This window comes from Pseudopipra pipra, chromosome 2 (genome assembly GCF_036250125.1).
Source record: "Pseudopipra pipra isolate bDixPip1 chromosome 2, bDixPip1.hap1, whole genome shotgun sequence".
NCBI lineage: Eukaryota > Metazoa > Chordata > Aves > Passeriformes > Pipridae > Pseudopipra > Pseudopipra pipra.
This window is the reverse complement of record NC_087550.1, coordinates 89281878-89309485: the sequence shown is the minus strand read 5'-3', so window position 1 is coordinate 89309485 and position 27608 is coordinate 89281878. Positions and strand designations below refer to the sequence as shown.

The 27608-nt window shown below is 38.7% G+C and overlaps 1 protein-coding gene across 1 annotated transcript; it reads right to left on the bottom strand.

Moving 5' to 3' along the window:
• Positions 1–103: 103 nt before the first annotated feature.
• IL1RL1 (interleukin 1 receptor like 1) lies at positions 104–26385 on the bottom strand. Its single transcript, XM_064646347.1, has 13 exons — positions 25937–26385; positions 25417–25477; positions 22821–22934; positions 21884–21954; positions 19435–19636; positions 18993–19161; positions 18747–18909; positions 15852–15920; positions 14978–15110; positions 14728–14885; positions 8910–9053; positions 7026–7184; positions 104–1844 (listed from the first exon to the last, which is right to left on the bottom strand). The coding sequence occupies exons 4-13, from the start codon at positions 21948–21950 to the stop codon at positions 1498–1500; spliced, it is 1611 nt and encodes a 536-aa protein (XP_064502417.1). The 5' UTR covers positions 21951–21954; positions 22821–22934; positions 25417–25477; positions 25937–26385; the 3' UTR covers positions 104–1497.
• Positions 26386–27608: the final 1223 nt, after the last annotated feature.

Here is a 27608-nt window from a genome sequence, read left to right as displayed (position 1 = left end):
AACAAAATGCAACATTAGATGCTTTATACTTGTGGTGAAGTGACAATGACACTTCTGTTCAATGACAGAACAGTTGAAAATATAACTCATCAGTGAAAAACTGTTTAATTTGCCATAGATCTTTTATTATAATGTTGAAAAATATCTGTACATTTATTGCATGCACATTTTTTCTACTACAAATACCTATCCATAAGTCTGAAGATCCCCATTCAGTAAAAACTTACAGTAAAAGGAAAGAACTTGCCTGTTCTGTAATCCTGGACTTGGTAACAACAGATGTTCTGCATCAAATTTTCACTTTTTAAGTTTGTTCTGTAGCAAATCTGAAGCTGAAAACAAAGCTTTCTTTGACAGTAAGAAATTTCCTGGTTTTAAAAAGCTAAAAAGATTAAAGTTCGCAGGGATATCTTTACTAGAACACATTTTGTTCATACTCCCATGAAGTAGGAGGAGATTTGGCTCTGATCTTTGAATCTGAGGATATTCGCTATCAGAAGAAAGTATAACTAGACATGAGCTCAAAGCAGGGAGGAAAAAAAGTGGATATTTCTTGTTATTAAAAATACAGTCTATTTTCTCAGTACCTTGAAGGAATGCTATCAGTGTCCAAAACACCACCCTAAATTTTAAAATGTTATTTCCATATGGAGATCATAGAATCACAGAGTCACAGAATATGCTGAATTGGAAGGGACCCACAAGCATCATCAAATTCAAATCCTGACCCTGCACAGGACCATCCCCAAGAGTCACATCGTGTTCCCAAGAGTAATAATAGCAGTAACAGCATGGCCTACTGTATTTGAAAGATTTTAAATTTCCTCTTTGCGTGAAATTGATTTTAATATATATATACAATATAAAAAATTGCATATAAATATATATCAGTGTATTTATTTCCCTTAACACTGCATTTTTTTAATGCTGTATTCACATCAGTCTCAAAAGAGCCTTTAGTGAGGCATCCATACTAAGGAAAACTAAAATTTCATTGTTTGAGTATCACTATTGAATCAAAAAGAAATGTGGCAAAAAAAAGGTAACAAAAGCATAACATTATACTTTCTAGTGGCATAATACACATTATACTTTCTAGTCAAATAATACAGAAAGCATTTAGGTTTGATCAACTGCATTAGAAAGGTGAAGTAAACCTGGAAGGCATTCACCTATTCACAATAATAACTTTCTGTTATATGTACAACTATATATAGAAAGAATATAGGTACATTTAGCTTCATGCAAAATACTCCACATGATCTAGAATTAGTTCTTCACAGAACTCTCATACCTATAAAAACTTGTCTCAGTTCCCTAGACATCTTCTATTGATTTACCTTATATTTATTCAGTTGAAGGACTGAAAAAAGCTCAAAAAAAGTTCAAAAAACACGGCCAGACTTCCAGATTGTAAAATCATGTACCTTCTGAAAGGAAAAAGAGTTGCAGGCATGTAGCCCATTCTGAGAGTCCAGCAGTATTTCCACAGGCTGTTCACCCAGTGTTAGCTGAGTGTGAGGATTTGAGTGTCAGTGGCATATGGTACCTCACCTGTTTCCAGAACTTAGAATTGGGTGACTGTGGGTGTGCAGTGTGCTGCTCTTTCCATTTGATGGTACCTTGCTGCTTAATAAGAAACCTAAGAGATTCCTGAAGCTTCCCATAAGTCCCAATTCTCTCCATTTCCAGAAGGATCACCTTTGTGTCATTTTGAATGAGGGCATTGTATAAAGCAATGTGTTGATCATAAGTAGGTTCCTTACAATTAATCAGCTGGTGTGTTAGAAGGATGATCAGCCGTCTGCTCTTCTGCATCCTCTTCTCAATTGCACTGGCTGTATCTAGCAATGTACAAGAAAGTTATGAGACCCTGATATTTCTTTTAGAACCCTTTTGTGTTTGGGCACTTCATTTTCATTGCTTTTTAACCAAAAATAACTTCCATCTCACTTCAGTCTGGTACAGTTTATTTATTAGAAGAAGGTCTTGCCCCCCCCCCAAAAAACCCCCAACAACCAACCAAAGGGGGAAGCAGGGGGAAGAGAAAAGCAAAACAAGCAAAAAACCCCAAAACACAAAACTTTCCTTTCAAATGTTTTCTTTGGTTGTAACATTAATATTTTCACTGCTCTTAAGAAGTTTTAGGAATTATAGTCTAATGACCTAGAGTCAAGTTCTGTAGATTTGGATTACATCAAATTTGTGCTTGGTAAACAGTATCCATGTAAGGAATCATGTTCTATTAAGTTCAATGCTTTAGAGACTGATCTTGTAATACTTACCAGTGAAAACTAGTAATTTGGAGACTTTGGGGTGACTTGCTTCTAAGAGGCTTCTTTGCAGGCAGGGAGAGTGTTAATTCTCCTGAGTTATAGCATGCTAAATTATACACTAATCTCTGCGTCGGGTTGGTGTTCACCTTGCAGGGGTGGATCCAGACTTGCAGGGCATTTGTATGACAGCACAACTGAGGGTGTTTAAATTTCCCACTACCATGTTAGACAGACCTGATCAGTGGAACTGTGACTATGATGTCGGACGTGGTGAACCTAGGAAACTCCAGAGCCAGCATGCTATGGGAGAAAATTCTGGATCAGCTTGGAAAGCTCCACATCAAGCCTCCAGGAGCTGCTTTTTCTCAATGACCTGCTGGGATGTCTATGGGAGGAAGACTGCTTGTCCAGTGAAACTCTCATCTCAGTTATAAGAGATTTCTGTGGTCTGTAGAATGAAAGCTGGAGTTGTTTTGGTGGGAGCATATGATGCTGGGCCAAAAGAAAGGAAGTGGGAGCCCAGATGAAGAAATTCAATGTAACGATTATTTAAGAAGCCAACTGATAAGCAGACATCACCAGCCAGCTCCATACGCATCCTCTTTTCCTTTGCTGGGGGCTGCCAGCCCGCTGCAAGGATCTTCTCAGTCTCAGAGAGGCCCAGCTTTTTCAGCTCCTTACTTTTTCAGGAAGAAAACTCTTTCAATGACTTCATTCTCTTTCTTGGCTCTGGGACCATTTTGTGAAAACAATTTGCCTTTCTATGATGTTCACCACTTCAGGCTCTTTTCATTTTCTTCTTTTTCATTAAGTTTTCCTGTTTGTAGTGGTTTGGACTTTGTTTTCCCCCAGAAGCTAAGAAAAGTGGTAGACCCCAAGGGGTGGAAACCCCTAGAAGTTTTGAAGTTCTGCCCAATGGGTGCTCCTGCAAAAGTGTAAACATATCACAACCAGACCGGAAGAGATGAGTTGTAGTTTTGGTGGTTGTAGAAGTGGTGGCCATGTTGTGAGCCACGAGGTAGGGGCTCTGTGCCCCTTGGGGCCTCTGGCCCCCTCCCAGCCCCTGGCTGGGGGGGCTGCGGGGACCTGGAACAGCATAAAGCTGGGCTAGGTGCCTGTAGTTATGCTGGGAGATGTTTTTCTCCATGAGCACAGAGCAGCAGCCGGGACTGATCAGAGAAAACGGTGGCAGAGAGCCAGGAGATAAGGACCTGAACCGGGGGAGCAGCAGAAGCAACATGCAGCACCGTAGAGAAAAAGGACTCCTGGAAGGAGAGCCAGGAAAAGGAGAGCCAGCAGCTGAGAGCTACAGAGTTCTTGGGGGTAAGACTGTACCACAGATCCCCCAAAACTCCCTTGGAGACCCTCTTGGAGAAGAGGGACATGGACTCCTATTTAGGAGAAGAGTTTTAGACATGCAGCACCGGAGAGAGAGGAGCTAAGAAGCTCAGGAGGCGTCCCAGGAGCTGGACCGGGACGGCCAGATGGAATGTGGGGGAGTTGACCTTGGCTCCCCCCCCTTGCACTGCTGCCACGGTGGCAGCCTGAGAGACAGGGCACAGAGGCCCTGCAAGCAAGGAGCTGAGTCTCCTGGTGATACCAGACCGTCACAAAGACCCCCCTGTGTCTTCGTGATATGACATGGTGATACGACCTTGTCTGGGGTTACGAAGCCCACGGAAGACCCCTCGGTTGGAGGCGATGGGGCCAAGAGAGAGGCTTGGATACCTCCCTTGTGGGTGCTGGCAGAAAGCCAGCTATCAGCTGCTGCATGTGGAGAAGACAGACAACCTGCTGCCTCAGAAGATGCTGCTGCTCAGAGACTGGAAGGGATCTGTCCTTCTTTCCCTCCTGGACTTTTATTTGGAGGGGAGAGGAGACCTGATCCACTGTAAATACTATATGTCATGGTAGAGATAGTTTGTGATCGTGTGTATAATGTGATATGGTATTTATTTGTACAGTCATTGTAATATATTCCCTTTCCCCCACTTTGGGTCTAGCGTGTTTTGTCTGGAAAAAACCCATCTCACATTAGGTTGAGATGTGGGAGGGGGGATGGAGCTAAGGGATTGGATTTTGGGACTATCTCAAACCATGACACTGTTGTTAGGAGAATAGATACCTTGGAAGGTGAGAAAAATGAAGCTAAGGAGTTACTGCCATAGGTTTAGTTCCCATAATAACAACAACTAAAAAAAACCAAAACCTTTCTCAGTTTTGAGGTGCAGTCCATTGTGCTCAGGACTGAAAGACCATGGACCTGAGGAGATATTAATTTCTCCATTTGGATTTCTGATGTTATACTTGTGGCAAGAGGAAAGACGGGGCTGCATGATGCAAATACTTTAACCGAAGGATTCATTGCAGCCTGTTCTATGAATTTTAGAAGTTTATGTGTGTTCAGAAACTGACAGAAAATATTGTGAGAGAAAAATACATCACAACTGTTACAGAAAAAAAATCAAGCATCTGAAGTCCAGCTAGGAGAGTATGTTAGTGGAAGTATAACATAAGCTTATCTTGTTCTCAAAGCCTTTTCCAGTCCTTTGCCCATGGCCACAGCTGAAGATAGAACACTTGGCTACACAGAACATTGCTCCAGTGAAGTACAGTCATTCCTCTGATATTTGATCATGGTTTCTTGTATTACAGATACAGTGGCTCCAGCAGTGCTTTGCTAGATTCTGCAGCAAAGGATGCAATTGGCAGGAAAATGAGATCATGAGAATAATGGAGTAGAGGTAATGTTGGTGAAAACTCCTGGTTTGTTGGCTAGTATTTGCATTTGCAACTCTTCAGGTCACTGCTAGGTTGTAGAAAATGCCATTAATTGGTAAGACCAGGAAACAAAAAGAATGTTAGTTTAAGGAAGCATAATAGGAGTCCAACAGCTATGCAGTGCTGTTTATCACTTGAATCATTCTGTATAACTTTCCCTTTTACTGGAAGAACACAAGTTTCAAGTAACAAAGTTTTACTCTGAAACCAAGAATCATAAGCATTTCTTGGAAAACTAATTCCGTTTTATATACTCACTGCAATTTTATTTTTTTTTCCTAGAAATACATGGAGTTTTACAATGAAAAATATGAAAAACTATGATGCGTCTTCAGGAAGGATCACAATAACTCAAAGAGGCATTTCCTGTTTATCTTTGCTTAGAATGTTTTAATTGTAAGGTTTTGGATTTGGAAACCAGATAATGAAAGGCTCAAGATCAAAAGATAAACAAGAGTGGGGAGCATATGTGTAAAGTCCATCTTCCTGGAAGCAGAGAACTTTTAAGTGCTCTCAGTGGCAGGTTGATTAGAAACAGCTTTTCCACTCAAGTGAAAACATTCTTTGGGCATCAAAGTGGATAAGAAAGAGAAAAGGCAAAGGCTGGAAAAGTAGGCAGGAAGAGAAAAAGAAGAACAATGGTCAACACTTGTGGCATTTTTAGATTTTTGATTAAATCAGACCAAACAAGTCAAACAAAAGTTACTCACTGTCCCAGGCTGGCTTGGTGAGTCTTCTGTCTGTCACTTCTGGGTTACAGGCTTCCATTCATGCCTTCACTAAGTGAAAATGTGTTTGTTTTCATCCAACTTCTTAGAGCCCTTGTAAGTTCCACAGTTTTAACCTCAGTTGTATGCCATGCTCAGTTTTATTCATGATTTCCATCCATAAACCACAGTTTTAGAGTAGTATCTCAGAAGGAAAATATTAAACTGTCCCCAATCTCCTGAAGAGGTGGTGTAAGTTTTTATCATTGACAGTTTTGTGAGCTATTCTTATCTCCTTGTGTTGGATCTGGGAATGATCTGGCTCAGCAACTTTTGCAGCTTTTTTTTACATTCGTGTTGCAGAGTTTTTTCTCAAGGCCAGGCAGCCCTTTCACAACTCTCCAGCAGAGAAGAACATCAAAGATCCCAGTCTCAGCTCAGGACAGATGAATGACACCTGGCCCACTGCAGATGACTTCAGAAATGTGTAACAGAAAATATGCCAGCTTAGGCTTCGTGCCTGCTTACTGACAGGGAGAGAAGATCTGCTCCACAGAATAACCAGAGCACAAGATAAACAGACAAATCAGCTCTGGAGGAGAGCAGATAGCAATTAGGTGACAGCAGTCATACAAGATAGTGTAAAGGTGTCTATATGGAAATTAGCACAGTTTAATTAACATGATTTCATCCTGTAAGACAAGTGGAAATAAAGCATACCAACTCTCTTCTAAATCAATGCTGGGAATTGTGTGAACAGAAAGTAGGTCATGTCAGTGAATAGAAGCTGAACTTCCTGTGACTCTAACGCCCTCATAACAGGTTGAAAACCCCTGAGTGATAACAGCAAAGGTACTTCCTCAACTCAGTTTGTGGTTTTCTCATCTTCCTTGTATTGAGACAGCCAATCCTACTCTCAAGTGGTTCCGTTGTAGCTTTGCCCAGACAATGGCTGTGCAGTTACACTATCCAAAGAGCAGGTGTATGTTTGAAAGAGTCACAGTTGGGGTCACATTCCCTGCATATTTCAAGATGATAAACAATTTGTGCCCCTTCCCTGTAGCTTGCTTTTCTTAGCACACTGGTAAGCACGGGGTGCCTTTGTGTCACCCTGCCTGAAAGAGCAAACACACAGCTGCTGAAGAGATGAACATCAAGCTCAGGAATTTAAAGTGACCTCCCAGACACCTAAAAGAGACTAGAACCACAGTTTGCTCATGCTTGACAAGTCATTTAGTGCATTATCAGACCTGAAACTTACCTTCTCCAGGATATATATCTCTCCCATAAATACACAATTTATATCCACATTTATTTTCTAGAATATCTGGCATGATTTGATAAACAAAGTATTCCACAAAATTAGCTTCATTGGTGTGGGTTTTGGGGTAGATAACATATGCATCATATATCTTCCCATCTGTAAGGCAAAACAAGAGGAAACTGTATTGTGTTGGCATGAATTAGAGCTGTCTATTGCAAAAACTAGGAGAGAAATAAAAATATCAGTCTTTGAAATAGATCTAAGAGGAAGCTCCTGCCTATCTGAATAATGTATATCATCGGGTGCATGTTTGGAAATTAGAGACTGTGCACATTTGTTTTCCATGCTCAGTTGTTATGTCCTGTGTGTTTGTACCTTTGGAGAACCTGAACTTTGTATTGTGAAGGATGAATCCCAGGGTATATAGAGTAAGATTTCAATTGAGCAACGCATATTAGCACGAAATAGAGATGAAGCTCAGCATTTGTTATTTCAGTGATACAATGGGCTGTTAATAGACTTTGTCTCTCAGGACTTAAATTCTTCCATCTTGAAGATATTACTCATCATACTTACCACAAGATATCATACTTCTGAGTGAAAAGCTCCATTCAGAAGTCTTGTAGTCAGAATCAAGTACAAAGTTAAATATTTATTTAGTTCTTGTTTATTTATTTATTTAAATATTTATTTCTCTCAAATACATTTTCCATTACAGCATTTTTATTCTAATCCCAAATGTTTAATTTCTTTCTTTCCAGTGGAGATCCTTTCTTTTGTTCCTGTCTGAGGTTCTTGCTCAAACTGTCCTAACAATAGATCCTATGAGGAGCAGCTGAGGGAGTTGGGGTTGTTTAGCCTGGAGAGGAGGAGGCTCAGGGGTGACCTTATATCGCTCTCTACAGCTACCTGAAAGGAGGTTTTAGCCAGGTGGGGGTCAGTCTCTTCTCCCAGGCAACCCGCAATAGGACAAGAGGACATAGTCTTAAGCTATACCATGGGAGGTTTAGGTTGCATATTAGGAAGAATTTCTTCACAGAAAAGGTAATTAGATACTGGAATGGACTGCCCAGGGTGTTGGTGGAGTCACTGTCCCTGGAAGTATTTAGATCACAGGTGCAAGATCCCAGTGCCTGGTTAGCTCTGTTGATTTTGTTGGTAAGGAACTGGATTTGGTCTCTTAAAAACATGTTCCACATCATGTCATTAAGCCCTGCCTGCCCTTCAGCTGCCACTGCAGAGGGCTTCAAGTCTTATTTAAGTCCTAAGGTAGCTCCAACAGACTATCTGCTTACAGCTAGACAGCTGAACACAGCACAGGTCTCCAGTGTTCTTGGCCATTGATGAAAACTTGTGTGTGTGCACCTTCATTGCATGCAACTAAATTTAGATGTCTTGATCTTGAGCTGAAGTCCACCTATAATACTGGATGGGATGTATTCCTCCCAAAAATGTCTTACACAATATTCTTATCTTTCTTTTTGGCTTATAAAAATTGTGTTGCTCTAACACATGTCTTTAACACATTAGCCAGCAGGTTTGTTCCTCTGCTTTAGAGAACACATAATGAGTACAGTTAATAGCACCATAAATTGGATGGTCAAAGTCATTCAATGTTTTCTGGCAAATACTTGCATTTTAAAAAACTATGAAACCAGGATTGAATCACTCTTTTATGTAATATATCACTACAGAACCCAGAAAACAAGGGAATGTAAAGCGTTTCCAGAGCTATGTATAATTTCTCTTAACTAAAGGCTTAAGAAAGCAAAGGATCAGTCTAAGGTGTCATATGAGTTAGCAATCAAATATCAAATAAATTAATTTCTGTATGATTTCTCATTTCCTTTTTTTAAACTTTGTTTCTCAAATCTTACTCACCGTCCTTGACGGAGTAGGGCTGAAATATCTCCCGATACAATAGGACGATATCAACTCGGAAGGACTGATAAAGTATAACCGAGACTGCTATTGCAACTAGCAGAACTAGAGATCCTGCGATCAAGAGGACATTACAAAGAACCACTGCAAAGTAGAGGGATATATTGTTAGCCATAGAGAAGTTAACCTGTGTGCTGAAAATTTAGCCTTCTGTTATAGCTTTAAGGAGCTCAAAACAGAGATAACAGAGACCCCTAAACTAGAAGCATATTAAGAGTAGATAATTAGCATTTCCTTTGTTGAATCCAGACCTACTTATACTAAATACCACAGATGACAATGACGTTTAAGTATTTTGTAACTTTGTAAAAGTGTTAATAACACAACCAGGAACAATGTTCAAACATTTTTTAAGACATCTAAGCCTATACCTGAAAACCGTTAATTGTCCACAAAAGGACAAGGCTTCTGGCATGATTGCACAAACAGGGTACAAGGAAGCATGATGTGCCTGTAATGAAATCTTCGATGTAAGAACTAAGTACACCAAACAAGCAGGAAAACAGAACATGTCTTGCTCGTAAAAATAAAATAAACTATGCTAAAGTCAGATGATGTTCTCTCCTACCTTTTCCTCTAAAGAGGGTCAAGGAGCATAAAATAGCAATGATGAGTAAGAAAAAATGGGAAAGAAAGTAGCCACCCACTTTAGTTCCAGCTTCCCTCATTGAAGAGCTCTTGAATCTCGCCACCTTCATCTTAGAGATGAAGACTTATCAAGGATAGATTCAGACTAGATATAAGGAAGAAATTTTTTACATTTAGGGTGGTAAAACACTGGAACACATTGCCCAGAGAAACTGTGGAAGGTGTCCTTCCAATGGCTGAGGTGTTAGGCCTAGATAACCTTTAAAAGTCCATTCCAACCTAAACCATTCTATAAATTTATGATTCTATAAAGAAGGCAATCACCAACCCTGTACTAGTCGAGGACATGATTGTGATTAACATTCTTCTAGAAGAGAGCTGCATTTCTATCATAACCCAGTTAGACACATTTTTGCAACAGTCCATTTTTCCTCATGTTCTGTGATTCATGGAGCAGAAGTCAATCTAGATATGTGCATCCTCTAGATAACATCTAGTTCTGCTATAGCAGGAGACAAGGTGAGGTAGAAGCAAGGTCATTTCATACTCACTTCAAACTAGAAAGACAGAATTTTAATCTACAGACTATTACAGTCACAAAGCTGAAGAAGATACTCTTGACCTATGTCCTGGATGTACAGAATTCACCAGGATTCAGTATTGAAAAAACTATCAATTCCAGATGGCCAAGATTGAAATTAAAATATCAAAAGCTTTCTACAGCAATTACACAAAAAGGATTCATTATTCCATTGCAGGGAAGATTAATGGCAAGTATTTCATAGTAGAAATCTGTTCCTAAGCCAATGAAAAGGATACCAAAGTCTTCTCCACTTGGTTGTAACATGTAGACTCAGAGCAGTCCTGCATACATTTTTTCTCTCACAACTAAATCCATTAAGAGATTTCCATTCACAGTCCACTGTCTTTACATAATTATTTGTGCCTAACAGGACAACTCACCATCCTATAGTTGTAATGATATAACTGCTCTGGGGACTGTCTGTGGTTCAGATCACTGAAATTACAGTGTCTTGAGTTGTACTTATAGAGGAAATGTAAAAATATTAGTGCCAGAGAAATTCTGCTGAAAAGGTATAGAAATGAAGAATTTAGAAGTACATTTTCCCTTCCTACCAGAGTGGGATGTGAGGTAAATCTATCACTATTTTCACACTCTTTACATTTTTTCTTTGCCATTTAAAGGGAGAAGGAAACATCAGGCTTGTGATGAAGCTTACCTCACCAGAACTAGATTTGAGGAAAACACCTTCTGATAAGATTGAAGTGAGTAAGAAAACAGTTCCTTTTATGGTGAAGTTTGACCGTTTTGTATTTTTCACAGTGCCACATGATACCTATGAAGGAATCTTGTCTTTGTCCACACCTTCAAATTTTATGATTTGATCCATTTTCCTGGTCAATTACACACACACTCACAAAATGAGGAAACTCCTGACACTGCCTGGTGAGGACGACCCAAGCATCAGAACTTGACACTGTTTCTTATTGATTCATTTGTTGACAGTGCCTATCACAACATTACTATTACTGTTGTAATGCATGTCTCTATAAGCATCTATAGAAGAAACAGGTTCCAACAACAACTTCTGCAATTATGAACCTAAAAAACTGTTTGTTTGGTTTTGTACTGATTAGACCAAGGCTGGAAAAGAAGTGATACATTTCCTGTGCTTATGCAACTTGTAAAGCATCAGACAAGAATTCCACAGAGGTCTTCCTGGAAGAGGAAGTTCAATTCCCAGCAGGACTCTCATTTCTCTGGAATAAATCAGCTCTCTTCAGGACAATGGGAGCAAGTGCCACAAGTCCCTGAACAAAGTCGAATAGATCCTGTTGTTCCATTTGACTTTGCTGCATCATTTAGTGGAAGACAGTTCATGAGTAGGCTGTCTTCTATTTATTTATGTTCAAGAGCAATGGGAATACAGAACTATCAGCTCACAAGAAACAATATTGGAGAGGCCAGAGAAAACAAGCCAGAAAACAACTTTTGAAGGATTTCCTGATGAACTCCAGAGCAGTTTTTTCTAACTTCTCTGACTTTTAAGACGGATGCACTTCCAGACAGTAAAGGCAGAGATCTGAGTCTGGAATTCCTGTCCACATCAGTCCACCAAATATGAGTCAAAAGGTTAGGTTCAGCATTAAGTATCTTTGAGGAAGAACAGAGCTGATGCTTTGGGCTGACCTTTATCTCTGCTTTGAATGACTGGAATTTATAGTGTTTTCCAGAGAAGAGGGTTCATGCTAGAATGATTTGTGGTCCTCTGGGCATTTTATACTTCCTCCTGAATAAGAACCGAGGAATGCTCAGGGAGAAATAAGATGATGCTTGTAGGTCAGACACATGAAAAGCCACCTCCAGTTATTTAACAAGCCCTGAATCAAGATAATGAACTAAAAAGCAGTGACAGCTTATATATTAATAAAGAGGGAAGGAGTTGAAAGGTATTTAGAAAGTCCATATGTTCCCTAGCAGGCAGGTTAAAAGAGATGCTGAAGGGATGTTCCTGTCCTTGCTGGTAGAAGGAGATAACACATTCACTGTTTCTGCAATTACTTGTCATTGCCTCTGTCTCAGGAGCTAACAGCTTCCCTCCCTCCACCAGCAGAGATACTTTTGTGAGCATTCATCCATTGCAGTTATCAATGACCTGAACTGACGTGAACAGTGTAGATGATTAATTTCCTCGTTCTTGAGCGGTGGCATCTTTCAGCGTAAGAGATACCAAGCAACTGCAGAGAGCAACTGAGAGTAGTCTGGCAGGTAGAGTTGCTGTCTCTTGCCAGGTGTGCAGCAAGACTAGATTTGTCTTTGCCATGAAATGTGGAAGAAAAGGGAATTAAAAGTTGTCACAAATTTATTAGCTTTAGTGACCAGAGGCACACTACTGCAGTGACACAGACAATTTCAGAGCATATGAGAAGACATGTCTCATGGCAGAAAGAGAATGTAAAATCTGGGATGCTCACCATCTGTGGCATTAAAAAGGGAGATACAGTACTGAAAGATCTGTAGGAAATGGGATGTGAAGAGGTATTATGACTCATGAAGTGTTGGTGAGGGAGTCAGAAGATACCAAACAGCTTCAGCCAAAGAAGGGACAGAAAGGATGGGAAATAGTGTGGAAGATGGGTTCCATATTGACTACGAGTGATCAAAGTCTAGGCAAGGGTTGAATAAGAAAAAAATTGAGAAATCTTCCACAGCAGAAGGAGAAGCAACCTCTAAATGTAGCAGCAGCAACAGCAGCTGAAAGATGCAGGGACATTAGCACCTCCTAATGGAGGCGAGAACACAGCTGCAGAGACTGTCAAATGTCAGCATTTTTATTATCTTCAGAGGGAAGCTGTCATTGTTCTAGCATAAATATTGCTCAGCTGTGTGAGGAGTGCGTGAAGAAAACTAAAGCAGAGCACAGCTACTTCTGGACGCATCATTGCTTACACCAACAGTGCTGAGGAGCAGAAGCAGACAGCTTGTCAACAGCAGCAACAAGGAGAAAGGAACAGGTATCCACACAAAAAGGGCAGCAGCAAAAGGGGGATCACAGTCAAGAGCTTTCGAGAACATTTACTGAAGACTTATGGATAAAAAACAAAATAAGATTTGTCTACAATAGAAGGCAGATTAAATGATTCACTGGATGAATACAGAATATGTTACACTCTTTCCTTCAACTAGTCTGTAATACAGGACCAATAAAGAAGTTGCATTGCTGAACTAGAGTGAGCAGAACCTGTTAGTCAGTTTCCTTCCCTTTCATTGCAAATACACTCCCACGCTCAAATACTGCAGTGCAGAGCTGGTGTGCTTCCAGCTTCCTTGAGTGATGCTACGCTCACGCTCACTTATCTAACCAAAACATCTGCCACCTTCCTCTGGAAGGATGTGGTGCTATGCTGCTGTTATAATTCACCTACATGCCTTCTAGCCTTGGCTACGGCAAGGAAAAATGTCTAGTCCTGGAAGCCATGATCCTGTAGAAAGTTATGGGCAGTCAAGAATACTGCAGAACATGGATCTGTACACACCCTGTGATCACAATGCACTTGACTTTACTCTTCCCACCATTCACTTATCTAAAAATAATCCCTGTTTAAGGCCTTGACATTTATTCTCAAGGTCCTCAACAAAAGAGAGCAGGTTTAGATTAGATATTAGGAAGAATTTCTTTACTCAGAGTGTGGTGAGGCACTGGAACAGGTTGCCCAAAGAAGCTGTGGATGTCCCATCCCTGGTGGAGCTTTGAACAACTTGGTCTAGTGAAAGATGTCCCTGCCTGTGGCAGGGAGGTTGGAACTAGATGATCTTTAAAAGTCCCTTCCAGCCCAAACCATTCTGTGATTCTTGGTGGTTCAGCATATCTGAAGGGATAAGAAAGGAAACCATTGACAGCAGCTTCTCCTTGTGCCTTCACAGACAAAATAGCATTTTCTGCCATAGGAATCTAACCTACGAGTGCTGGTAACAGTGCTTAGGGATCTGCCTATCCCTGTTAAAAAAAAAAAAAAAATTCCCATATGAGCTAAGGATCATTCCCGTCCCCACCATTTACTGCCTTGGATTTTTCTTCTGGTTCAGGTACTCCTGAAACAAAACCAAGGGAAAGCCTTGGAAGTGCTACTGATGCCTCTGTGTGGCACAGAGCGAATCTCTCTCAGAGAGAGAAGATAAAGAGACTCCAAAGAAGTTAGTCACACCACTTAACATTCAGTCAAAAAAAAGGCACTACAGTGGATGCAGTATGGGAAAGAAGGCAAATCAACTGGCAAACCAGCAGCTGAAACTCTTATTTTTAAAGTTTGCCTATTTTCTGCCATGGTTTCACACTAGAAGCAACGGTTTGTCACAGTGGAGAAATAACCTAGAAACAGGATATTCTTATCACAGGGCTGATACAGTCACGCTCTGTTCTGTATATTTCATCTCTTGCTGATACTGTTTGAATAATGCCCCACGCACACAACAGAATTTACCCCAAGGACTTTCAGCCATGAGAATTTTGCCACTGGCTTGAATATGTGGGAAAGAAGCAGGCTGTTTTTCTTACTAGCAGAAACTTTCTTACCAACCAGAACAATAAACTCACCAACATATTTCGAACTGAGTTCAAAATGTAAAAATCAAAATGAAATATCTTACCCTCAAATTGTGTTCTGAGTTGTAACGTCACTGTGACTCTTGTGTTGTGCATTGCATTCAATGCTATACATGTGAAATTTGACTGCAGATCCTCCGTTTTTACTTCAGTTATATTCAAAGTGGTCTCTTCATAGTATGCTTGCGCATGTCCTTCAAAACTAACAGAGAGAGAAAGAGCTGGTACCATTGGTTTTAGTGGCTAGGCACAGTTTGCATAGAGGAAAGATTATTCTGTGTTATATGCACTTACGAATGTGTTTCTTCATGAAATCTTGTAAAATTGTAGTGTTTTGCTGGGATGTTATTCACATCCCAGATGACAGCAGACATTGGCTGTTTCTTAATCCCCAGGAGGGCCTGACATTTCAGAGACAAAGCAGCACCTAATCAAGACACAGAGAGATGTAAACATTCCTTGATGAAAAATGTAATTTTATTTTCCTCATAACATCTTTTTCTACAAATCTTCATATGACTTGTGAGTTTTGTCTTAATGATTTTGACATATTTTTCTGAACTACTGCTGACAAAATGATGCATAGAAAAGACTCAAAAATAATTAGTAAAATGAAATTTAACAAAATTTAACAAAATGAAATTTAAATGAAATTTAACAAAAACACGGACATGAGAGAGGCAGTGTTCCTCAGCCCCAGGGCCAGCGACCAGCCCCTTCCTCTCCTTCACTCCTCAACAGAGACAGAGACACTGTCTCCATGTGGGGACTGAAAGTAACATGGAGTAGGTCTAATTGCAAGAACAGTCCAGCTTTCCATTTTAAGGGGTACCATCAAGCAGTTTCAAGGGATTTAGCTAAAGTCCTCTTTGAAGTGGATGGAAGCTGTCACCCCTTCAGCTGAGACGTAATGATTCACTGTGTGACTAATACTAGTCTATCCCAGTGAGAGTAGAAGAGCTTATTTAAATCCCCTTAAACTACACTTCATACCTAAAAAACCCATCAGTTATCTCTAACTTCACACAACTGTGCTAGCAGTGAATTAAATCTCGTAAACATTTTGATCCAAAACTGTAATGAAAAATAAAAATCTTCTGGAAGATCCCCATATTTGCTAGGCCATAACAAAATGTTAATTTAAAAACAATTTGAAGTTTGTACTCACCAAGCTCCACTTCTATTACTTCTTTATTCTTTGGAAATAAGATCTGAGGAGGTAGAGGTGAGTGTTTTGCTTTAGAAATAAAAGAGGAAAAGAAAGTACATCTTAGAAAGTTGTGAAAATGCATTTTGTAAGATGACATCTGTAATCTGTACAGTTAATATTTTATGATCACAAAACAGAATTACAAACTAACAGTGTTTCACATGCCTGTTGGAAAAATCTGGTTTTAATCCTATAACCAAATATTTCTGGGGAGTAAGTAGATGCTAATAGTTTCAGTATTTTCTACTCATTTATTTAATTGTTAAGTTTCTACATAAAGAACAAGGAAAAAACTTAGTTTCTGAAGTACTGTTTTAGCTGCTGAGTGGGGAAAAAAATCAAATGTAGTTATAGGCTTTGTTTTCTCAGCTACTTTTTTTTTTTTTTCAAGAGATACAGAGATTCCTTCCAACAATGGAGAAATTACTCATATCCACTATATGAAAAAGCTAATATATACTTCTTTGCAGTATCTGAACTGGTAACCCTCTAGCCCACAGCTGCCTGCCCATGTTCTTCTGTTTCCCCCATCTTCTGAAGACTCTGTGCTGCCTGTGCATCTCTTGTTGCTGCACACAACTGCTTCCCTTTACATCAGTCTACATGACAGTGAGCATTCCTCATCACAGAATGCTGCAGTCATAAAATCTTAAAGTTATGAAAAGATCAAGTCCAACCATTAACCCAGCACTGCTGTGTTCACCAAGTGAAGTCCAAGTGCCACATCTACCTGCCTTTTGAATAGTTCCAGGAATGGTGATTCCATCATTTCCCTGGGCAGTCTATTCCAATGCCTGACTACCCTTTCAGTGAAAAATTTTTCTTATATCCAATCTAAACCTCCCTTAGTACAACTTTATGCCATTTCCTATAATTATCTTCCAGAAGAAATACTATTTTTTCTTTGACATATTTGGTTTTTATTCTCACTAATAATTGCTGTGGACATGTCCAAATTACATCCAGCCATTTGAATTAGGCATTCAGATATTTCAGAATTTTTTCTCTTCATGCATTTTTCTTCTTTTCTTGCCTTTTATACTGCCTCATATTTCCCACTGCAAATGCATTGCTTGCTATTGTTTTCCTCATTAAACTTTTCCAACTCAAGGCACATCCGTGAAACCCATATAACCTATATACCCTAAAAAAATCTGCAGGACTCATTTATGCCTCTGCTTCCCAGACTACCAGAAAAGCAGTTCTCTTTACCCATCCTAACTGTTTCTAATTTTCATTAACTGGATCTGATAAAATAGAAGTGTGGACAGAGCCAGTAGCTCTAGCTAGCTGAATATGCTAAGTTCTTAGCTGCCAGCATTCAGAGGCAGAAGGTCCTCTGGATCAGTATGGATTTGCAAGGCAACAGGAATGTACATAATAATTCAGTATTATTAACAAAACTTAACAGCTCCACTCATCAGCATACTAATTTTAAAGTCTGATAAAACCTCAAAGAAGTTTTCATTAAAGACTTTGAATTTAGCAAAAACTGGAGCAGACATGACAGACCCGGCTCATATTTCACGTTATGTTCCAATCTCTTCTTTCTGCAAAGATTTCAAAAGAAAATCAGATTGACTTCAAAATCTGCCTGAATGTAACACAGGCTTTTGTAAATTTGAATGATTTTATGCCAAATAAAACCCAGACATTTTTATTATAACCCAGGCAGAACAATATTCCTGGCCAGTTAGAGAAGTTTTGATGGAAGTACATTCAAACAAAAATTGTTAGGCGGAGAAGTGTCATGAAGACCAACATGGTATTACACAGCATAGGAGGAAAGGCACCAGACTGTCTAAGTTACTGTACTAGGTCTCAGCTCAAATCTGCCTTTTGTCCAGCTCAGAATAATTAGAACAAACTCTGCTACTGAGATGTGGGCACAGCAGCAAAAACTACAAGGCTCCTATGCTCCAAATCTGCATTCTGCCCACAAGCTGGGTGCCTCCCCACAGCAAATGAACATTACTTGTCTTTGAAAAAAAAAACCAAACCCAAAACTAAACAAAAGAACAACAAAAGCCAAGCTCAAGCCAAACCAAGCACAAAGCTTGGCACAAGCCAAGCTCAAACCCTCCACCACCCCTCAATAAAAGGTCTTTCTGACTGTTTTGCTACTGATCTGGTTGCAGAACTGAAAATGCATTTTGAAGTTTTGCAAGTTGATGCAACATGAAAGTGCTGATGTCTGTGTGCTATTCCCTGACCACATCCAAATACAAATCCTCCCTGAGAAGACTGCATCCTAGAGGCACCTTAAAGTCTACATGCCTCAGTCATGTTGGCCATGTTCAAAATCACAAAGTAATTGCTGAGCTCCACTTGTTTTCTGTCTCTATATATATCTTGTTCATTTTGTCTCATCCAAGACAAATCTAAAGATTTTTTCAAACCTACTATCAAATAAATGTTAGATAATCAAGATGGACCAAAAGGCATTGTGTTATAGGTTATCAACACATCAGTGATATAATGATCACCAGATGATCCTCACTAGCTACAAATTCTATTCCTCTCAAACAAATAGAAAGCAGAGCATTGTGGTATCCCTCTGAGGAGATCCTTCATTTCAGAAATAAGTGCTACCAGACAGCTCTGTGAACCACAGAACATAATCAGAGTCCCCAGTAAAAAGCTGAATGTGACCAGGCCTGACTTTACCCCATCTTGGTCCATTTGGATTTTCATCCACAAAATTCACCTTAAAAGGCTGATCTAAAGCTTAATTAAGAAGATAAATAAACCAACTGAAAGTCCTTTTCTCTTTAATGTAAAAAAGGGGTTTCCTTTGCTCTAAGTTGACATTAGTCTTTTTTATCTTAGCAAGCTACAAAATGACTGCCTTACCCTCACTTATGAAAATTCTTGTTGCTGATGCATTAAACACATTTCCTTTATGAGTATAAATAAACTGACAAGTATAATAACCATCATCCTCCCTTGTTGGGTTCTCAATATAAATGTATTTTTCTTGCTTGAAGTATCTCTGTCCCTGAAGAGGTTTGCAGTCCTGGAAAAGAAAAATTTATTTGGTTGCAAGTAGCTTTTCACAGTATTCTGATCTACACTGGCACTCTCGGGGGGTTTATTTACCTTATACCACTGGACGATAGTAGCATTCTTATAGTTATCAATGGTAGGACAAACAATTTTTCCTCTTTTAGTGTCATTTGGGTAACGAATCTGACTTGGGAAACATACTCCTTGCTTGTATGAATGCACTTGCACACTCACGTTGAATGACTTTGTGCGATTTGTTGAACTTTAAAAATGGAATAAAGGTATGTCAATTATAGTATTTAGATACAGAATTTATTAAATATTTTTTAAAAATGTGAGTCTTGTTCTATAAACCTATGGATGATTATTTTACTTCAGTGACAGATTGATTTTAATGATCCATTATAAAAATAGCAATTGCAGGATGAAAACTTACGAAAAGTTATGGGGAAAAAGGCATCATTTCCCCACATAATAATTAGAAGATGTTAATAAAACGTGTATGCCACCTTTCATTTTTCAATGTGGCACTTACAGATGTGTTACACAAGTGTAGTTTCCGGAATCCTCTCTAGAAGTTGGCAGAAACCAAAGAAATCGTTCTAAAGAAAATATTCGTGATCCCTCCTCTTCTGCAGGAATTATTTTGTTAGTATCCATGTGATACCAGGTGACTTTCACAGATGAACTCCGTTTGGGACATTTTATAACTAAAGCCTCACCTTCCATTGGATCAACTGTAAATGAACAAAAGATTAAAATCTTAGATTAATTAAACCTTTGCCCCACTGAGACAGAGGAGAACTTGACATTCCTGAATCAGCAGGCCAGTCATGTCCCTCTGCCTTCCTTGGGCTTTCAGAGATGACACATTGAAAGCTTTTTCTCACCAGATTTTTTTCTTTCGATTTTGTTTTTCTTCAATTATGGAGCCATTTTTTTTCCAAAAATAGTAATTCATCTATGAGACTGAAACAAACAAACAAATCTCTAGATTCTAAGCAGACACATGCTAAAAAATATGAGGATTTAGTTGAAAAAATAGTGATTTCTTACAATGAACTTCTTATGTAAATCTTAGCCTGAAATACTGTTTTTATTCAAAAGAGGAATTAAAACACAAAGAAAAATACTGGCTTTAATGCTGCACTATGAAGTTAGCTTTCCTTACCTCAATGTCATGAATAATTATTTATACAATACATAAGTGGTTTTGTTCTGGCTTTTTAAGGCAGAAAAAGGAAATTTTTTTTTTTTTCATGTAAGAAAAGAATCATAGATGGAGGAAGCCTATAGATTAGATCCTTAGGGAAAAAAAACCCAACCAAACAAAAAAACACAAAAGTAGAGCTTCTCTCTGAAGTTCATGAAAATGTGGGGGGGAAAAATGAAAGAAATATAACAGACTGAAAGGAAGAATTTGATGAGAAGGTGGGACAGTGAAAAGATGCTAGAAATATATAAGAGACAAATAATAAGTTTAGGACAATAAACCACACATGCTCACACATAAGAAAAAAGAGGAACAAGTTGGGAGTAAAACACTACATTCTTTAATAATTTTTTAACTGCATATACTTCTATTTTTTAGTACTGAAACTGATCCAGAGAAACTTGAATCAAGCAATTTTGACAAACATTTGAGTGCTCAGGCACCTGAACAGTGAAACACCTACTGAAAAAAGAAATACTAATCTGAAAGTTATATTGCATGTTGAGAAGAGAAAGATGAGGAAATGAGCATGGATAGTGATGGGATAAGGATGGAGCTTGGCAGAGGAACTGCAGTAGATAAGGGAACATGAAAATGAAAGTAAACAACCAAATAGGTAACCAAAATAGAGAGTATCTATCAAAATTGACACTTTGTGAGAGTATTGCCACCACTTGGCTTTAGACACATAGGTGCACAAATCAGATGGTGAGCCTCTCTACATGGTGAATTCTTCTGCTTTGGTTCTTTCTAAAGAAGCAGTCCATCTCCACTGATATTAGGTATTGTCTTGCTTACTAATTCAGGCACCTAAATTAGCCACATCAGGTATGAATACCCCCAACCTCATCATTTTAACAGCATTCCCACCCATCAGCCTTGCAAAGACAGTGGGGACATATCAAGGGGGTCAGAAAAGGTAACATTGTCCCACCAAAAGTGAAACACATTGGAAATACAGCTTTCTCTGGGGGAAATTAGTAGGGAGAGGGAAGACATGGAAAAAGAGAGGCCTCATCTAAACTCAATTACTTCAGTGAAAATTATTTTGGTAAATTCTTCAGCAGGATTTGGCATCTTAATAAATCTAATTTGTTTGAATCTTAGCATTTATATTGTAAAATTGACAATATGGGGAAATATTTAGAGATCATATCATACAAAATTTTTCAGAAAAATAAGCATCTCAGCTAGAGAATGGAAGTACATGAGTGCTGGGTAACACTATGTCACTGGACAGCAATACACAGATGAGTCAGAAGAGCTGACCCACCAGAAAGAGCTTACTGTTCTGAACATCCCTCATATGCAGAGAAATGTTGTTGTTAAATTGCATTTTTCAGTTAATACCCCCAAATCTGGGACATTAAAGAGCATTTTTATTGAGCAGAGCACCCACTTACAACCCTGATTCAGCAGAGTGCATATGCACAGGTCCTGTTCAGGGCAATCTAAGCATGCTCTTGGAGACATTGCCTGGCTGGGACCTTGAGCAACAGCTACTCTCAAGTTCTTTCAAAAAGACCCTTTTCTTTCTGTTTGCAGAGATGTCAAGTGGCAGAGTAGAACCTAGACTTGATGTTGTAGAAACGGACAGTACTTGCTGTTTTTTAGTATACAGAGAAAACACACCAAGTTTTTAAATCATGATTTGCAGCTTGAGATAAACTCAGTAATTTTAGGTTTAAAACTAAAACTACCAATTTGGAAACAGCCTACACATTTCTACACAACGAACTTCATCAGAAAGTATTTTTAAAATGTGACTTACATGGTTCAGTTGTCATGGAAATCGAGAGGAAGGTAGATAGGAAGATCAAATCTGCATACCCCATCATATTTCTAAACCAAAAAGAAAAACATTGGTATCTTAGAATATACTCTGACTGCATCAAAAATACTGTACTGATGTACATCAACTAACAGAAAATGTTATCATCCAGTGATAAACTGCATCATGTGAGCTGCTCTGTACAGTGTATCTGTATGTGTGGTTTTGAAACTTTGAGGAGATGTTCTTTGTTCTATTATCAGTGCAATAGCTGATGTTCCATTGGAACTACTGTTATGACTTACTTTAGGGGTCAGGGAATTACTCTGCCATGGTAGGCCTCAGGCAGAAGCCTCTTTTCACTTGGTTGCTTCTTTCTTTTTAAGGAAGCTAAATGTACAGTGGCATTCTCTTCATAGTCAAGTGCAGAAAAATTATACCTCAACTTAGAAAAGAACATATCCTGGGTTAGAAAATATATACCCTGGCTTTGAAGGAAGGTTACATCCAATCAACTACTTAGGTGCACAACACCTTTTTGGCTTTCTAAGGAAATGGAGGTGTTTTCAGTGACAGCTCCTCTAGGTAAGTGTTCAGCAGTAAGAACAAAACCAGGTGAGTGCCATCAAAAATGCTAACCTGAAAGGGAACTGAAAAAATGGACTGGAAAGGTAGGTAAAGGAACATATATTATACTTATGTAACAGCAGTAGGGCAAATCCCATCCTTCACTGATCTTTTCATCTGTGTCTAACTGATAAAGACTTTCTTGTAATTCCCATCTCATGATGTGGCTCAAGAACTCCACAGCAAACCACTTTATTACAAAAACTGATCATTTGATCATGGACATTAGGTTGATCTAATCCAGGAATACCTCAGGAGACAGTAGGCATGCAATCCAGCTATACTACGTAGCTGTAAGCATTCTACTTACCATTAATAAACCCTTCCCTTGAATGCTGTCCTTCACTGCAGATCACAGAGTGGTGGATTCTATTATCATGTATGAGTAAGAAGCACTCCCACGGTACTACAGATAATTGGCAAGCTTTCAGGAGAAATCAAGTTAGAAATTAATTATAATTAATCTTGCAGAGAGTGAGCAGAAGTAGTGAAAAACAGGCAAGAAACGTAAGTACCATCATCACACTTATGGCAAGGAAATTTTATTTCAATGCCAAAGATTTCCAAACTAAATAAACATTGACAGACCTTATCAAGGCCTACATTTTTGCCAAGTCTGAAATTCATAACAGATTCAATTTTGAGCTTTCACAAATGTCACCAGCTTTTTATTGATTTGGAAAGTTTCTTCTTTTAGAAGGTTTAATAACATCCATAGGGCTATTCTAAAACTGTGAAAAATAATAACAAAACTTAGTATTGGAAGAGAAAAGTGTGAGAATTTCAGTGTAGGTATTGTGCAGGGATATTCACAAATCACAGGAAAGATGAGGTTTAGACCAAAAAAAGCAGTCTCAGCATTAATGTCACAGCAGGGCTGATGCAATGTCTTTTACAGAAAGCAAGTGAACAGCCAATGTGTGTGAGGAGTGCTATTTGCTTTCATTAGAGCAGGACAAAAGCACCACATGCAAGTGGAAGTCTATTGACTTAATTAATTCTAAGGAAACTTTAGGTCAGGTGAATAGATTTTTAGAGGATACTTTTGAACATAACAAACATCAGGACTTTTGCCCTGGAAGAACTTAACAAGCTGGCCCAGAACAGGGTTCATGAGTGACCTGGGTCAGGACAAACCCTCAGGAGAGGGTCACAAAACAGCACACAACAAAACTCAGAGCATTATTTCTAACACTACCATGGACCAAAAATACCCTGACTATTCCTTCTCTGCTGAGAGCCTTTTCCCAGCAAGTGTTTGGTTCTGTTCCAGGAACTGATTTGCTCCCAACAAGGTATACCAGCAGTTATGCTGACTGCCCTACTATTTTTTAGAGCTATTTTGTTTAAGCAACTGATACCTCAGCAAGATGACAAAAAGTAAAACAATTGATTTTTGAAGGAAAATCAGTTTCATAGGCTAAGTTTGGAGACTTTGGAGGTCTCTCTCTTTGGAGGTCTAAGTTTGGAGGTCCTTTCTCATTTGATATTTTATTTGTATGTGTCTATTATGCATTTGGCCACAAGTAATACCATTAGCAGAGATATTGGAGAGTCCCTTATTGCCAGTGCTGTTGCAGCCCTAGAAATGGAAAGCTGGTGATTAAGAGAAACTTATGAGGAGCTGTGCTTTCTCTGTTTTTGAGATACAGCTTTGTCCAGGAAGGGAGCCAATTACTTGCTCTCAAAAACTTTTCTAACAAGTACCAGAATGATTCAGGAGTAAGAAATTTATAATTTTTTATCTCCATACTTGCTACCAGCCTGCACCAAAAGAGTGTAAAATATTTGAGCTGGGATTCTCCCCAGTTTGATGATTCTTTATTGATTTTCCCTCCATTTTTAAGCTACCTTGTACTGGCAGAAGTTTAAGTAGAGTTTAGGGTTTGTGTGTACAAATACAGACAGTATATGAGGCTCTAATTAAAGAGGAATGTTCCCTAAAAATACAAAGAGATCAGGCAATTAAAAGAACAATGTGATTCTGTTTGCATTTTCCAAAGTCAGCAGCAAACATCAAATTACCTGAAGTAACTGTAATTAACTGTAAACTGAAGCAGAGTTTACAGTTCTAGACAGAAAATATCAAGAGATGAACTGGTTCTATAGTGCCTTACAGCTTGTGGCATTACTCTGCACAAAGCAAAATTAAGGCATCCATATGTCCATGATCCTTAGGTCAAATGAAAAGAGTATTCTGAGGCACAAAACAAAGGCAGTAAGACACCTCATGTCCCATAGTCAAAAGAAGTTTCCATAGCTTGAAGCACTGAGAAACAAAGGCCATAATTTCTGGAAGTAATTATGCATTTTCTGCTTTTGTAGTTTCATTTATAACATTTGTTTTATTACATTTGTCTAATGTGAAACTCGCATAATATATTTTTGGGTCCTCAGTATACCATAAATTTAGATTGCTAATATTAAGAGGGAAAAAAAATACAGAGACATTTTCCATAAATTTCTTTCTTCCTATAGCTCAGAATAAAAATTTCAGTGTGATGTTGAAAAAGCACTAGATCCAAAACTTGGGATAACTACCTGAGTATGTCAAAACCTGGCTTCTAATGATTCAATATCAAAGGAAGGTGAAAGAACTGGGATCCCACTATGTACGTTGCAGAAGCAGTACTCTATAGGGCTTAACCCGTTGTTTCTCCAAAGGCAGCTGTCTCAGTAATATATTTCTGATTTTCTTTCCAAAATTGTATTTGGCAGCAAAATGTTTATAGTACTGTTTATAAAAGTGACAAACATTATAAAGGCACCATACTTTGCATGCTAACAAAACTTGGAAACGTTATTGCAATTTCTACTTTAAAAAGCTTAACAGATTTTACAATGTAAACATACCATGAAAGAGAAGTTGTGTGAGATTTGTTTACTAAGATATAAAAGCCACATACCTTTTGAAAGTTATTTTCATTCTTTTAACAAACCAGAAAATCCATTCTGACTGAAAATGGGCTGTTAAAATAGCAACAGTAAAACTGTACTTATTCCAGAACTAACATTCACAAGAGTTAAGAACTACACTAGTTACAATGTAAAATTTAGGAATTTCAATATCAAAATATGGAAATGTTAGAATTGATATACACAGCATTCTTAAAACTATTTTGAAGAAAGTACATAAATATATTAAACTCTGATAAGTCAATTGCTCAGTAAAGATTTTCTGTGTCTCTCACTTATTAGTAAAACTGTATGCCAGAAAACTGAGGCCAAATCCATTCCTAAATACACTTCACTATAAAATAAATCTTTATTTTGGTCCCAACATTGTCTATCATGGAAGCATATCCACTATTCTAATCAAGTATTATTTTTTGAGATAAAGAAGCACATAAGTGAACTGAATAAAAACTTTTTTGTCAAATCCTACAATTATTTTTGGTTAAATGATAATATAAAAATTTGACCTACCATCTGGAAAATTCAGAAAGCAGAGAAGTGGCTTGTTCTCTGTGGCTGGGTCTTTTGCACTGATTTCTCCACTTAGCTTGTACCAGACCTTACTGGAAACTCTTTATCTGGCTTGTGCAGTTCATATCTGCATAGCAAAATACACTGCTTAATCCTGAGACACCTCCCACTGAAGAGAGCAGAACATGCAAATGACTGTAGTAATTACCTTAAATATCTATCAGAGGTGGCATCTCATAGTTCAAATCAATCAGATATCTTTTACCACTAGCATAGTTTTTCCGTTAATTGCAAATTATTCCATTTTAGTACCATTATATTGCAATAAATGTTCTGGCTGGGGAGGACAAAGAAGGGACACTCAGATGACAGAGACTGCTTTGAAACATTCTGCTTGAAAACAAGTGACAGCTTTGCCTGGTCTAGTCAGGTGAAAGCTTCTTGAGAACAGCTCTAAAATTCCCTGGTGAATCAGGAATAGTTTTTAGTGAAGGAAACTGCTTCACTGAAGCTAAACTGAACAAAGAAGGTGCTGAAAAACCAGTTTTCTGCATCATCAGCTACATTAAGTCTCTGAGGGAAAGATTTTATTCTGTGGTTATTCAAACTCTTACTTTTTTTTCCCCTGGCAGAGTTATGAATAACATTTGTCCCTTCCAGTGTTCCTGGGACTCTATTGTCAGCATGCAGCAACTCCACATCAATACACAAAGATGTACCAATCCTACTCCAGTATGCAAAAATCTTATTAATGTCACACCCTTGCTCTCCCCAGTTCTGGGTACAGCGCTTCCTTTGAAGTGGTCTGGGGGTTGCGTTTCTCATATGACCCAGAAGATGCAAAAAAGCTAAAAAAAACCCACCTGCAACAATGACATCTCACAATGCTTTGGTCAACCAGTCAGTGTCAGATCAGACCCCTATCTTAAAAAGTTCACAAACTACTCTTTGCTCAGGTTTGTGAAGTTTCATCAACATCAAGGTCTTCCTCATTTCCTGATGTGAGAGACTTGGAAAAAAAGTCTGGCGTAACCATCTGCATTCAGTGGCAGGTTCAACATCCTCTAAACACAACATGTTAGGTTACTCTGGGGAAAGGTTGTATATATTTAGGTAAAGCTGACTTCCAAAGCATGCACACTAAAGCATGTGAGACACCAAAACTGAAAACCCAAATCAAAAGAAGTTACTGACATCTTAATACTTAGGCATTCAAGCATGACAGAGGAAAAATAGTAACACAGAAAAAGTCCTCAGATAAAAAGCAGAGATAGGGAAACATCAATTCGGCAACTTCAGGGTTCACTCTGCTTCTAGAAGCAGCATTTAGTCGAACAGCACGGTAGTCCTACTTGTCTAATACCTAACTACTAGGCAGGAAATACTTGCTGTGTAAAATTTTTGCTCCCTGCTTGCAGACCATCAGTACACACAGTAAGGAACATCTGGACACAGGTGGCCCTGTCAGGAAAGGTTTTGATCTCTACTTTCATTGAGGCCAACCCAGGGAGCACTGGCAGCAAATGGTGGGACAGCAGGGGAAGATGTTGGGTGTGTCCCCCCCTGTTACATCTAATGTTTTTTTTAGCTGGTGGAGATCCACCCTACTGAGGTTACAGTGACCTTCCTGTTCCTCTGTGTCATGGTGCCTTTCTTGAGGCTATCAAAGGCA